At 41.0% G+C, this 15,035-nt stretch overlaps 1 protein-coding gene across 5 annotated transcripts in view; it reads left to right on the top strand.

Annotated features, from left to right (window-relative positions):
- Window positions 1–15,035, top strand: part of LOC109364114 (uncharacterized) — a 48,114-nt gene that overhangs the window by 1,734 nt on the left and 31,345 nt on the right. For all 5 annotated transcript variants that reach the window (XM_085214400.1, XM_085214401.1, XM_085214403.1 and 2 more), the window contains one exon: window positions 4,533–4,654. In XM_085214400.1, the coding sequence (XP_085070526.1) occupies window positions 4,533–4,628 (96 nt within the window). In that variant the 3' untranslated portion in view covers window positions 4,629–4,654. The remainder of the gene's footprint in view (window positions 1–4,532; window positions 4,655–15,035) is intronic.

The following is a 15,035-nucleotide window of genomic DNA, read 5'->3' as shown; positions in this document are numbered from 1 at the left end:
AAATCTCAGTTGAGCCCTAGCTGTGTGCTTCATGTACGTACTGCAGCATTTCTGCAGTAGAGAGCAGTTTGTTTTACACTTGGATTTCCTCATTAATCAGAAAGGCTCTCCAACAGAGAACATTTTTTCCCTATATTTATGGTTTTGAAAAATACATATCAGATTTTTAGTTTATGGAACAAGCAGAAATCACTGAAAAATCCCGTGTTCCATGCATCGGTATGAGCTGTGGCACCAGTTGTGAGAAGTTTCTGATGAGGTTCCTTTACAAAAGTTCCTTTCATTCATCTACTTTCTTTCCCCGTATTTAATTTCCAAGCCTGCACTGATTTATTTCATCATTTAAAACACACGCTGCAACCGTTTTCACTTATCCTTCTGCCAGAACTTTAGTCAGCTCTCCTGTCCTTTATTCCTGCTCCTTCTGCTCTTAACTTATTCAAATAACTCTGTAAAATCAGACAAGTATTATGGTTTAAAGAAACAACCCTCTTATCTTTTACCTGACTCTTCGTCCTCTTTCTCTCTCTGTACCCAGTCTGGTAAACTATTCTTCTCATGTTTTTTCCCCCACCAAATTATATTGGGCTGTTTTTATGGAACAATCTCAATTCTCCATGCTGTCAGATTTTCTGAAAACAGAACACAGCCTTATCTGATTTTGCCTAGACTACTTAACAACTGTGGGCTACTCACACTAACCGGAGGAAGGGAATTATTACTCTTATTGATGGGAGCATATTTTTTCAGTGGCTGCTCTTTGGCAGCTGCATCGGTGGATTTTCCAGTCTCCGTCTGGTAAGGGATTCTTGGTGAGGTCTCCGTGGAGCTGTGCATTATCTGAAAAATTTGTGCAAGCTACAGAGTTCTTCCATCCACTTCAGCTCCTCTTTGGACAGGATCTCTACCAAAGCGTTAACTTGAGTTGACATGAAAATATTACCTCTGCTTTTGCTTCTAATCGTAGAATTATAGAATGGCTTGGGTTGGAAGGGACCTCAAGGATCATCAAGCTCCAACCTAATCACATACAATACAAAGTTCTGGGCTGCATTAAAAAAGGGCTGAGAAAGGTTATTGTCCCCCTCTACTCTTGTGAGGCCCCATCTGCAGCCTCACAGGAAGGACGTGGAGCTCTTGGAGCGGGTCCAGAGGAGGGCACTGAGATGATCAGAGGGCTGGAGCACCTCTCCTGTAAGGAAAGGCTGAGGGAACTGGGCTTCTTTAGCTTGGAGAAGAGAAGGCTGAGGGGAGACCTCATTGTGGCCTTCCAGTACTTGAAGGGAGCGGATAAACAGGAGGGGGAATGGCTGTTTACGAGGATGGATAGTGATAGGACAAGGGGGAATGGTTTTAAACTGAGACAGGGGAGATTTACGGTAGATATTAGGAGGAAGTTTTTCACTCAGAGAGTGGTGAGGCATTGGAACAGGTTGCCCAAGGAGGCTGTGGATGCCCCATCCCTGGAGGCATTCAAGGCCAGGCTGGATGTGGCTCTGGGCAGCCTGGTCTGGTGGCTGGCAACCCTGCACATAGCAGGGGGTTGGAACTAAGTGAGCATTGTTGTCCTTTTCAACCCATATTCTATGAATTTGTTGACTTGATGGTGGGATGCCTGTACCGTGCTGGGGAAGGGCACTTGTGTCTCTTTGGCTGCAGGTAGCTATCTCATCTAGCTGGCTTGTGTGAAGTTTGATTCCAAGCAGTGTGTGAGCCCCATACTGAATATGCACTCATTTTCTGCTCTACCAATTCTGTGTAAGTTCTGAGGAGCTGGTGTGTCACAGTGATGCAGTGATGCGTCGCAGTTGTTGAACACATCCACATTCATTGACTTCCCATGTCACATTCTTCACTTTCTGCATTAGTTGTTGTGATTAGATTCAATTTATTTCCTTCTTGCCCCTATTTCAGAGGTTCGAAGTACAGCAGTTTTGCATTGACAAGAAACAACCCACAAGAGTGGTGAAGCAGAGGATTTTGACATAGTCTGTGTAACATGAGAGGCCCCAAAGAAGGTAGGAGATGGCTCTGATGTCCAGGAAGCACCGAAAGCATGTAATGCTAGGAAGAACTCCTTTTTCCCTCTCCCATCAATGCAGGAAATGCCTTTACAGGAGGGGTTATATTTTACCAGAAATAAAAATAAAAATGCTAAGGGCAGATATATCTTAATATACAGAAGCGCAGACTTCTTTAGTCTCACAGCGACAACGAAGGCTCATCAAACTGTAAATATGATTTTTGTAGAGGCAACATTATAGAAAGCCTGGCAAAGTAATTTCTCCTACGCAGAGAAAAGATCTTTATTTTAATCGCTTCAGAGGAATTCACCAAGCTCAGCTGTACTCTGAAAATGTGGTTGGAAGTGGGCAGTATTTTAGTCTGCACATAGCTGTTCTTGGGCATGCAGTTAAAGAAAAACAGCATGGGCCCATTCCTTGGTCTCTTAGCATAAGAGAACAATGGCTCTTTTTCCCAAGCAGCTCCTGCAGGGTCAGGGACATAGTTCAGGATTATAATGTTTTCCAGACCACTGTTGACAAATAAAACAAGATTAGATTAAGACCAGGTAGGCCATGAGTTTATTCTGTGGATATGATTTTTAAAGGCTTGTGAATTTCTGCAAAAATTTTTCTGTATCCAAGCTCCTTATAAAAATAACTGATTTTGTACTGTAGAATAGGATGCACGGATTTACTTTTCTTAACCTGTTCACACATTTTCCCAATAAAACGTACATACCAGATGACCATCAGCTGACTGAGGAAATACTCAGTAGAGGCACACAAACTATGTGAAATTCATAAAAGTAATCTGGAATATTCACCAGAAGTCTACTGAAAAGAGTCTTTCTGTGCCAGTTCTGTGCAGGGTGATGCTTACAACTATGGAGAATTTTGGGAAGTGAACCAGGTTGTGGCTGCACTGGTCAGTCTCTGCTGCATTGTGCCAGAAAAGTCAGCAGAAATTCATTTTTTACCTTAAGCAACTTTCACATTTTGCTGTGTCATCTAGTTCCCAGAAGAGACTGTTAGATGACCATGAAATAAGAATAGAACACCATGGGTAGTGGCCTATATAATGGAGCGATTCCTTACTAAAAACCAAAACAACTGCCTGGAAGATCAGTATGGGAAAGTGGTGAAGAATTTAACACTGTTAAAACTAACGGAAACTTACATAGATTTGTTATCAAATTACTTCTAACACATATAGGTCAGATCCTCCTGTGGTGTAAATTAACATAATCCTATTAATGACAGTGCATCCGTATCCATTCCACCTGCTTACAATCTGTTTTGTCAAATCTCACTGGAAAAGGATTGTAGGATGATTTTTAACTACCCTATAGTGCTTCATAATGGAATATAACTGATAAGTTGAATTCCATAGGTAGGAAAATTATTTGCTATTGAACTTTGTCAGACTTTTCCATAATGGGAAGCTTACTTTCTTCATGCAATGGATGTGGGTGATCTGTGGATGATCTGGGAGTCCTGGTGGATGATTGGGGGACTTGATAGATGGAAAGCTGGACGTGAGCCAGCAGTGTGCTCTAGCAGCTCATAAGGTCACCAGTGCCCTGGGCTGCATCAACAGAAGGGTGGGAGGGGATTGTTCCCCTCTTCTCTGCCCTTCTGAGGCCCCATCTGGAGTACTGCTTCCAGGCCTGGGGCCCCCAGTCTAACAGTGATAGGATGGAGGGGAATGGCTTTAAACTAAAAGAGGGTAAATTTTGAGTTAGATGTTAGGACAAAATTCTTTTCTTGCATACATTGCCCAGAGAAGTTGTGAGTGTTCCATCCCTGGAGGTGCTCAAGGTGAGGTTGGATGGGGCCCCAGACAGCCTCGTCTGGTGGGTGGCAACTCTGCTCAGGGAATTAGAGAATGGGCTTTAAGGCCCATTCTAACCCAAGCCATTCATTCTATGATTCTATTATCTCACATCAGTCTCTTCTAGATAGAATTTCTGAGAGGAAAGTTAATTAATCACAAACTGTCAAGGGAGCATATTAAAAGACTTTCCAGAGTACCTTTCCCATGAGTTTTGTTATAGGAGAAAGTAGCATGATCCTCACTTTCTTCATGGTGGTTTAGTTCAAAGTTTGGTGCTCTCTTTATTTAATTCCCTTTTCCATAAATGCTTTCTAATACTCCAGCTTTTCCACCTTTGTACATTGCATCCGTTCTTAGTACAGTGAGGAACCAAACAGAGTAAACTACATTTCTCAGCTGCTGTTTCTCTTCATTAAGATTAAGGTTGGAATCTAACTCTTGAGCTGTCTTCAGGGCAAGGAAAGAGGTGTAGAGGGACTCCCTGAAAACATGCAAAATGAGTATTGATTGGAAAGTTAAGCCAAATTCATACCGTTTTCCTGGGGTAAATCATCTGTTCTCATCAGGACTCCATAGAATCAGGCTTTTGTTCAAGAACTTAAGGAAAATGGTGAGAAAAGAGATTTACTTCAGCTTTGCCTGTGTTCTTACTTTTTTTTATTCTTTTTTTTTTTTTTTAACCCTTTATTAAGATTGATGGCAGTGGGAAGAAGAAAGGGTCTGCAGCTGATGGAGGAAGGAAGAGGACAAGGAGGAATGTAGCAGCCAAGACAAAATGGAAGAGATGAGGAAAAGGCTCTGGCTGAGAACATTGGTGAGTCAGGGGAGAGGGAGGGAAATCAGAGAGGAGTAGTGAAGGGAAGGAGAAAGGAAAAAAAGGGAATGAAGAAGAAGGAAAATATAAGGTTAGCGAGATGCCTTAAAGGAATTCATAAAAAATGGGGTTGGTTAAACATTGACGATGAGCAACTGATGGAAAATGATCCTTTAGTCAGGCTTTACGCTTTGTGAGATCAATGAACCAAACCAGCAATAAATGAGGGGTTGAATTACTCTGTTTACACTTGCTTTTAAATCAAAGTATATGAATATTATTACATTTTAAAGGAAAATTTAATAACATTATGACCTGCTAAGACACAGAAAAGTATCTGAAGAATCTGTTGAAAGACAGACAAAGCATTTGGGAAGAAAAGAGCATGCTGAGCCTTTTCAACAGCAATTTTCACCAGTGTTGGTCACCTGTTCACACAGCCCAGTGTGCTATTTGGTCCTAATTTTTACTGGAAAAAGTGGGGTAGTCAAAAAATAGAAGTCTCCAGGACGCAGGTTGGGGAGTGGATTGGCCTGAAAAGGTAGTGGGGAGACCCAGAGCCATTTTCCTTTATCTGCTTCTCCGTAGTCCTTTTTATAAGACTAAAGCTGAGATGATGATAGTTCTAGCAATAGTTCACCTAAATGGCACAGAGAGGGCTCTCTTTCTCTTTTCTTTGTATTGCATTGTGCTAGGAAAGGAAATAATAAGAGTGCTAGGGTCTCAAATTCAGTGGTCTGGATTTTTCCAGATAACTACTTGTATCTGATAATGGTACTTGTGTCTGGCAGGGCTTTCTTCCACAAAAAGTTGCTCTGCAGATGGTATGGATAGCTGCAGAGTTAGATGCTTCCTGCTGTATGCAAAGGTGATAGCTCCTGGCTCATTTTAGGATGACAGTGACAACAACATTACTGCTATGTAATGGCAGCAACCCCTCCCTCCCTCTGGGCTGATTGCAGTCTGGAGTTTCCTTGTGATTATTGGAGCTAAAAAGCATTGCCTAATGAAGCCTGCAGTATTACCAGGGAATGAAGAAAGGAGAGTGGAGACTTCCTGTGTTTGCTTGTTCTTGGCAATCATTAGCTGCTCAGCCTCTCCTGGGTGTGACAGTCCCAGGTAAATCACAGCCTAGAAATTCCAGCTCTGCTCAAGTAAGTTTCAGTCACTCCCCTGTGCCTGATACTAATGCAGCAGAATGGAGAGGAAGTGAGTAAAAGCCATTTGGAAGATTTGTAGCTAGTCCAAAATGAAGGGCAAGAGACCGTGCAGAAACTGCTTGGAGAAGCCTGCCTGACTCACCATGTAGGGGGTTTCCATTGCCAGGAGACACATATTCGATTTCTGAATTAAAGCATCCTTCCTCTAAGCCTTAGCACCAAACGTAGTGTATTGGGTTGTACTTATCATTGCATGTTTGGCAGTTTAGTAGATAAAAAGGGATACCTCATAGTTGCAGAAGTGATAAGATCATATATATTGAAGAAGAAATGTGGAGGAAAACGTCTACTTGCATGACATAAACCACAGCTATTTTAATTCATGCACTATCAGTGATGAAACTCCCATTAGCTGAAAAATAATTCAGGACTTATTGCCAAGGGCATAATTTATTCTTGGTAACTAACTCTTTGTTCAGGATGTCCTGAAGACAGCATTATTCCTCATGCTTGGAAGGGACTTCCTGTGTGTTTTTCTTGGATTTTACGTTTGACCCTGTGTGGAGTATGCAGCTGTGTTCATAGAAAATCAGCAAAAGACATATGTATATTTTAGTATCTACTTATATCCTATGTCGAAGACATAAATAGCACACACATAGTTGTTGGTTTCAGAGTATTAAGCTTTTGCCCAGGCCTTTATTTTACTGAAATCTGTAATTTGGATGTTCAGCTGAGTTAAAATCAAAGTTGATTTATAAATAAGCTGTATATGATGAGGTCTAACGCACGTGGGGTAAAGAACCCTACAGAAATGTTCGGGCGTTTTGTCACTTTGGTACTTTAATAGGACTAGTCTATCAGCCAGGATGCAGAATCCTTCGCACTAACCAGTTTACGACCGTGCCTCCTAACCGGTTCAGCTCTCAGCCTTATCAGTATCAGTGGCAGAACTGCAGCTGACCTTGCTCCGTGTGGTGTCATGTACCACGGACTAGACAAGAAGACACATACTACTTAACCTTTTCCCACTAATGAAATGAATATCCCATTCCTGCCTTTGTGGGGAAGTGTTCTCACAGTGGCTCTAGCTGGATTGTTTGTATGGTGTCAGACGCCAATAGGTGGATTATTTATTTATTTATGGTGCTACTCAGAATTTAATATATAGTTGCATTACTGCAAAGAGCATTTCTTGGCAGTTCGTGGTTATCCTTAAATTCTCCAGCAGAGTTATAGACCTCTGTAAGTAGGGGGCTTATAATGAAAACTCTACAGTGACCTTAATGATAGTGGCAAATGATAATATCCAGGTTGCTAAAATGTCTAGTTAATTAATGTCTGTAGGATTAGAAAATGATGAAGGCACTTTTTAAGGTCTCTATACTGTGATAGATTTATATCACTAATAACAATGAAAGATGCACAGGAATCTATAGATACTGCCTTTCTCTTCCAGAAATTGGTGCCATTTCTTATTAATTAAATTGAATCTAAATCTCCCAGTGCTTCTTCCACTCATTTCATACATGCTAATGAGGGTAGGCTTCTGAAGCTGGTGGTTAGAATCATTTATTTAGCAGTGGGAAAAATAACATCAGGATTCAGACCCCCTGCTGACTTTGCACACTGTTGTGCTAGATTTATATTGGTCTGCTCGGGTCTAATAATTAACTGAATACATTAAACAGAGTGCTTGTCGCTGCAAGGGTTACAAGGGACTTCTTGTTTTTCTTCCTGGTGTATTCTTTGGTGAGGAGATTAGGGGAGATAGGCCCATTATGTAAGTCTCTCCTCTCAGTATTTCATCCACCAGTTCAAAGTCCTCTTTTCCAAACAGAAACCATGCCAAAGCTCTCATCAATCATTAGAAGTCCCAGCAGTCACAAACTAACTGATTTTTATGTGAAGTGCAACAGTCCTTCCTTTTTTTTTTTTTTTTTTTTTTTTTTTTTTTTTTTTTTTTACATAAGAAAGTGAATCGCAGTGTTCTTAGTAGCTCAAATTCTACATTGCACAGTATGCATGATTAGTAAGGACAGAAAATACAGGGCATTTGGCAGCCAGATAAACATCCCTGTAGAGATCTTCTTTGGAAAGAAATGCATTAGAAGAAGCAAGCTGGATATTCCAGTGCTGCATATGTGGCTGCAAAAACAACAACAACAACAACAAAAAAAACACAACAAAAAAAAAAAAGCAAAAAAACAACCAGGGGAGTCCTACAGATCCACATTTAACTTTGAACTGTTAGGCTGAACTTCCAGATCTGGGATGAGAAAACAGCGTGTGCTGTTCTGCCAGACAAACAGCTAGTGTTAAAAAGCTGAAACACCACAGCCACTGCCACATTACAGCCAAATGCCCTGCTTCCCTCTAGGTTTGGTGGGGAAGCATTAGAAACAGAGCTGTGTGGCAGTGGGCAGTGAATGAGGACTGTCTGCCACTGTCGCATTTTCTCTGTCCGCCAGTTGTTGGATGATAGGCAAAATGCACCAGCTGTTTGGATCAGCAGACTGATGCCTCCTATGGATGGGTTTACGGTGTGACACAGGAAACTCCATTAGTCTTAGTAGCTTGGCCTGTATAGCTGCACAGGTAATTAAGTAAAACTGGCCTTCTCCTTGAAAAACCCCACCGATGCTGTTAGGCTGCTCCCAGGCATTTGACACACTTGCAAACTTAATGGCTGATAGAAGAGAGCACTTTTGTAGAACAGGTCTACGCTTGATGCATATTTTTGTGCAAGTGGAGCTCCCACCTAACTGTTCTCTGCAAACAGGCTAAGCATTTCACTGTTTTTTAACAAGTTGAATGGAGGGTTCCAGCACACACTTAATGATCTTCAAGTTATATGACTGGACGATCAGGACTGAATTAATTCAATGGCAAATGAGGAAGTTAAAAAAAAAAAATAGAGGTTAAGTATTCTGTTCTTGTTTCTAGTATGTTTGGTGACATGCTGGTGAAGTTTTCTGAAAGATTTCATGATTTCTTTGAGTTGATTTTGTACACTGAGGAACACCAATAGCTGATGTTAGAAAAGCAAGGCTACACATTACTTCAAAGATAATGAGTGAATGTAGAGATTCTCCTTTGTGTATCGTGAAGGAGATCTCAGTAAATTTACTTGCCTTTATTCCATATTTCCAGTTTGATACACTTCCTTCCACCTGACAGCTATTGTTGGTGACCCATTTTGTGAATAAAGCTGCTCTTTCCTTTGGAGTTGTAATTTGTCTTGGAAACCTACCTAGGAAGCTCTCTTTTCGTGTTAGCCCTAGAAAGAGAGTGGAGCGTGGGTCACCTCTGTGCATGGAGATAAATCACAAAGAGTATCTTTTACCTCAAGGACTCAATTTCACATTATAACTTTCTCCTTGAGAGACGATGCTTTCACACATATTTTCTTGTTTCTGGAGCTTACATTCCAACAACAGTGCTAAATATGATTTGTTTATGGCATATAGAATGTCAAATGCTAGTGTGTATAAATAGTGAATATCAAATAAATCAACATTTGGAAGAATTAAGTGAAATGCGAAAACAATCAAAACTGATAAGAGAAACAGATAGATTTCTATGTGAAGGTAGAACTTTTCTGTCTTATCTGCTTTTGTTTTGCTTCTTTTCTTTCACCTCTCACAGGTAATAAATGACTATTCAAAACCATGACCTCTTTGTTCAAACTCTGGTAGCTGGAGGACAAAATTTTTACAGTGAATCAGTAATATGCCCACAAGAAAAAAAGTGAAAGAAACTCAAGAAACCTCTGTTACTTAAAGTATGTGTATGGAATAGGGAAATAGAGCCTTTATGTCTCTTTTTGTTCACTAATCCTTTCTTTGCAGTCCTAAGAGTCAGTTGCCCTATGTGTTTGCTCAAAGGTATCAATGAGTACACCCCCAAAGTATGAGAAGGCAGCTCTGTGGGTGAATCAGAGACAGAAGTTGCTATGGTGAGTCTGTAGGAAGTTTAAGAGCCTTAAGATCTTCTCTGGATGATATCCAACCTTGGGATGCATTTTTTTTTTTTTTTTTTCTAGCTGCAGTTTGCACGATTCAGAGTCTAAAATGATGGCTGCTACTTAGTACATTAAGGTCATACTGTAAGCTCCTTTCAAGGCAAATGGCTTGAAATGACTCCTCTCATTTTGGGCCACATCTAAGATGGCACCATTGCCTGCTAAAAATTAAATGGCATTCTCTGTTAAAAGAATGCCTGGTGAAACTACATCTTACTTACTTTACATTAATTAGTTACACTTGCAAATCTACTTTTGTGCACTAAGTTCTGCACCGCAGATATAAAGAGAAAAATGCTGTACAGAGATTAATTCAGCAAAATATTGTATGAAAATGATGCATAAAATATGTATGGCAGCCAGGTGGAGTTAGATCCAGAGAAAGATGTTTATATCTAGTATGCAATTGAGGTGCTATGACTTTGTTTGTGACTCTGTATCCAAGGCTAATAACATAACAGCCAGTGTGATGCTGAATGATGCTGGTTACCTCTTTATTGCTGCAGATGGGATTTAATGTACAGTACAGTTTCCCGTACAAAGAAACCATGCACGAAGTCTAGACCTGAACTTATAGATCTAGATCGAGATCTAAACTTATAAATGCTGGAATTTTGTGTTTCAGAGCCAAACTGAGCAATAAAGCTGGACCCAGATCCAATGTGAGTTTTTATCAAAGAGTAACCCTACCCAGACAAACAGCTTAGAACAATTTCTGCAACTCAGATATATTGTAATCTTTACCATATCTGTTTATTACGTGGATTTGAATCCCTTACATTCCTTGGCATGATTCTTGATTTCCAACTCTGTAATATACCATTAGTATCTCAGATGGGATAAATGCTCACTTCTCTCTTCCTCCATTTTATGAACACACATAAAGTAACGCCTGTGAGATGTGTTCTCATCTGTAGCTATAAATTCTTCGTGCATTATGTTGTCTTAATGTGTTCACAACAGGTGTTTTGAATTCACCTGTTTATTCAAGGTCACTGTTGCTTTGCTGGTTTAAGCCTCCTCCTCCTCTCTGAGCTTTTTTCTGCTCTTACAGCATACATAGACATCCTGAAAAGATGAGATAGTCAGTTCCTCTGTAGGCTCTCATCTTATTTCTCCTTTTATTGGGAAAGAGTAAGAGCATGGCTGTGTGTGTGATCAATAGGCCCTGCAGGAGGAGGTGTGTTTAATTTCCATGACGTATGTGATGTCCAACAGCCCTGGAAGTTGGGATGCTGGAGCTGTGTCTGGCACAGGTCATTTGGATGTGACCAGAAGGTCAGCAAGCTGGACTGACCTCCAGAAAAACATCTCTACATGCAGCTAGTAGCAAAACATGGTCAAACTTTCAAAGGGTTTAGTAACATTACTGTAGGAAACATTTAAAGGGGCAGAACCGTACTGTTGTTAAACATTCCCACCTAGCTCCAGAGACATTCATGTCTCAGGTCTGCAGTGTTTGGTTATACTTCTGCTGTTTGATGTAGAACCTTAGATCTTCAATTAATATGCAATTCAGGGCTCACTGAGACAATGGCAGGATCTACTCAGCATTTTGGCAGCTTGTGAAACTAAGATAAACTCTAACCTTTGCCAAATACAAAGGATGATAAAAGCACAAGTTGCTCTTTCTAGCTGAATTAAAATAAACTGTCAATGGCTTTGTAGTCCTCATCCTTTTTTACTACTTTACTGTGGTAACCTTCAGCTGGCATTGTATGGTGCCTATAAAATACTGAACCCAGAATTAATAAATAGAACTGCAGCAGCAGCCAGGCACGCTAGACATGCAAGCAAGTCTGCCCTCGACCCCTTCTCATCCATTATATTCAAAGGGAAGCATATGTTTCAGCAGGATTTCTCTAGGTTTCTCCTGGAAATAGGGAGGGAGCTCAGTGCTGCAGCAGTCTACCTTACAGTGCCTTTGAGTTCAGAGGGACAAGGTCTCACAGAACGGTTCAAGGTAGCACCACTAGGGCTTTGCATGTGCATCTCTCAGGGCTGAGGAGCTTCAATAGCCAGGAACGATTACCGTTTGGAATCTCTTTCCCTGTAAAATGATTTGAAAATTCAATCTTCTGTGTAAAGAAGATAAAATACAAGGTTACTCTTCACAGAGGAGTTGATATGCAATACAGAAAAAAAAAAACAACCACAAAAGAAAGCATAGAGAAACCAAAAGGCCTAAAACATGGCTTAGAGTTTTTGTTCTGTATTTTATGAAAGCCTTTGTGTGTGGTTTTGACAGGCTGTGAACTGGGTCTCAGGGCTGGATATCATCCATCTGTATCAGTTGTAAAACAGGACAACAAATTTATGATCTCTTTCCTCTCATTTTACTAGACATGAGGAAAAGAACAACTCCCATTGTGTGCTATTTTTAGTCACAAAGTCACAACAGTTCCACATTTCTCTTGCTTATTGCGAAGTCTGGAATATTTTCAGGGAAAATAGGTGTGAAAAGTCCTTGTGCACTTCTTTAAACAGTGTTTTATCTGAGTTAAACAATTGGTGTGGCAAGGTTTTGCTAGCCTGACACATCTACATCAAAATGTGTTTGAGAGAGAATGGCATCAACAGGTCCCCTTGCAGATCAAAAAGGGTGATAATGCAGGCAAGCTGAGGAAGGCTGGCCCAAGAAAGCTGGGGTGGGCAGTGGGTGGTGGAGTTTGTAAACAACCAATTAAGAACAGTCAGAAGAGACTATGCATCTGGAGGTTAACATGGTTTGGGTTAAAGCCTGGATAAACAGGTCCAGGAAACTGAGGAGGAAGGAGAGGAAGATTTCACAAATGAAGAGTTGTGCTTGGTACAAGCTAGAGTAACGCTCTCTCCTTTCCTTTGGAAAGCTTTCAGAATCAACATGTTGGTAGTTACAGGCAACTTGGTCCCCTGCTTTGGGATGTGGGTTCAGCTGATGTGTACACAACAGAAGGCCCTGAGCTTACAGGCCCCAGGAGAGCATAGCTGTCCCTGCATCTCCACTGCTCTCCTATGCCACTGCTGCCCTTCACATAGTTGATCCAACGAGGCAAGCACAAGGCTGACAAGACAGAAGCAGGGAGATGTATCACCTTGGAACAGCAATAAGCTCTGGTGTGTTGGTAGAGTGGGTGCTGTGAGAGATGTAGGCTGCAAGTCTTCACTAGGGGAAAGAAGGAGCTGATATCAGTCGAGTCCACGTAGCACTGAGTTATAAGATGAAACAGGCATAGATAGCATCCATATCTCTTCCTCAGTTTGCTGAACCTACTTTGAAGATTGCTTTAAAAAAAAAATAATCTAAAGTGATTTAGCAAGTATATAACTAGTTTCAGGACCACTATAGGAGGGTTATGGCCTAAAAAGATGGGCCCGTAACAAGTTTCAAAAGAAAAAATATATCCAGACATAGTTCTATTACTATCTAATTCCTGTTGGGTGACCTCATCAGAAATCATGCTGCATGGAAGCTAGTGTAGGCATACAGCTTGTGCTGATTTATTTTCCCTATGGTGATATGAAGTAAGGTGCAGGCATTTATGGAAAAATATTTTAAGATTATTTTTATGTAAACTATGCATACTAACTATCTGTTGCATCCCCCCTGTAATCTTAAAGATGTACAGGCAAGAAGGAAAGTGACAGACCCATAATGAGAGGAGGCAATATGAGCTAAATCTGTGGCCATTTCATTCTGTTCACCTGTGCTCTGTTGATTTGTGGCTTTAATTTCCTACATTTTATTTCTCCGGTGATTTTAAATTAGCTCCTCTTCAACTTAAAAAAAGGCCAGATTGTCAAGCTCTCCAGTGAGTTTGCTGACCAAAAGAATCTCTTAAGAGCTCACAGTAAATCCAGTGGAACAGTGCATTTTGTTTAAGTGCTTGTCGTTAAAGGTTGGAGTGCACAGTAGGCTTGAAAAGAATTTGGAAAACCAATTCAAGGAGATACATTATTTCTCACATGAGTGCACCAAGCAAGTGCATAAAGGGAAACATGGGAAACAATCGATTCACATTCTCATCTTTTTTTAATTAATTTGACTTATTTTTCTTTGTCACTTACACACTGCTGGTAAGATATAGCTTGGGTTCCACTGCTTTGATAATTAGAACCAGGAATTCTTTTATAGCAGTGATTCTGCCTATATAGTATCGCTAGAACAGGAAAACAAATCTAGGAAGACTTAAGAAACAAGGAAAATAATTCATGCAGAACAAACAAGATATTGCTGGTTGACTCACACAAATACGTCCTGCATCTCCTGCTTTTGCAAGGCCTGAAACCAGTCACTGAGCACCATCTTGTCAGCTTCACCCTTAAGAAACCTTTATGACAAAGCTGTGAACTCTCCAGTACAAAGCATTACTCACAGAGCTACCACAGTCCTCCATCCACCATCACTCACTCCCACTGACACTGAATGATATCTGGCACAGACCCTCCTGTCCAAGAGACCACAGCTCCCTGCACAGCACTTCGCAGCATGCTGCTGCTGGGATGATTGGAGGAGCTCTGGCTGTTGCTCTGGTGATTTCAGTGACAGGGTTGCTAGTGGGCCAGGCTCAGCACATCCTCACAGGCAAGAACTGGCTGTCTGACTATTTTTTTTAATGCTTTCCCAGTGGTACTGTAAAACCTGCCTTCTCCTTCAGGGTTTTGGGAGTGATAGATGTGAGTAGCAAGAGCAGCCACAGTGGCAGCAAGAGGCAAAACCACTTCAAAACCGACACCAGAGCCTATGGTTCTTAAACCAATGCCTTCAAGCTGCTCTTTCTGCCTTCCCTACATGGCTCTTCATAGCTGACTGCTGCTAATAGCTGCTTTTCTCTCCCTCACTGCTGCTCTTTGAACAACCATTATCTCCTTCTTTTCTCCCTCTTCTTGTTCTTATTACTTATTACTCCTTTACTGTCTCTTCTTCATGCTCACCTTTTCTCTCCAGCGCTCCCCACTACCTAGGGGACAAAGGTTGCATGGCTGTAGCAGCAGACAGTGTATGGTACATCCTTGGCTTCTCAGTCTTCCATTGTGGCATCGCCTACCCACCTTTCTCTGATGGGCTGTTACTGCTGCTTCCAACATTAAACCTGGCAATAACCATGGGGATTACATGAAAGGAATTCTAGTTGATAGGAAAGGCATTAAATATTGCTCTATTAGTACAGCATCTAGCTTGGCAAAGCTTTACACTTAATCAGAAATGTCAAAATAA

This window comes from Meleagris gallopavo, chromosome Z (assembly GCF_905368555.1).
Source record: "Meleagris gallopavo chromosome Z, MGAL_WU_HG_1.1, whole genome shotgun sequence".
NCBI lineage: Eukaryota > Metazoa > Chordata > Aves > Galliformes > Phasianidae > Meleagris > Meleagris gallopavo.
Note: the sequence above shows the minus strand (reverse complement) of the source record. Positions and strands in the feature narration are given on the sequence as shown.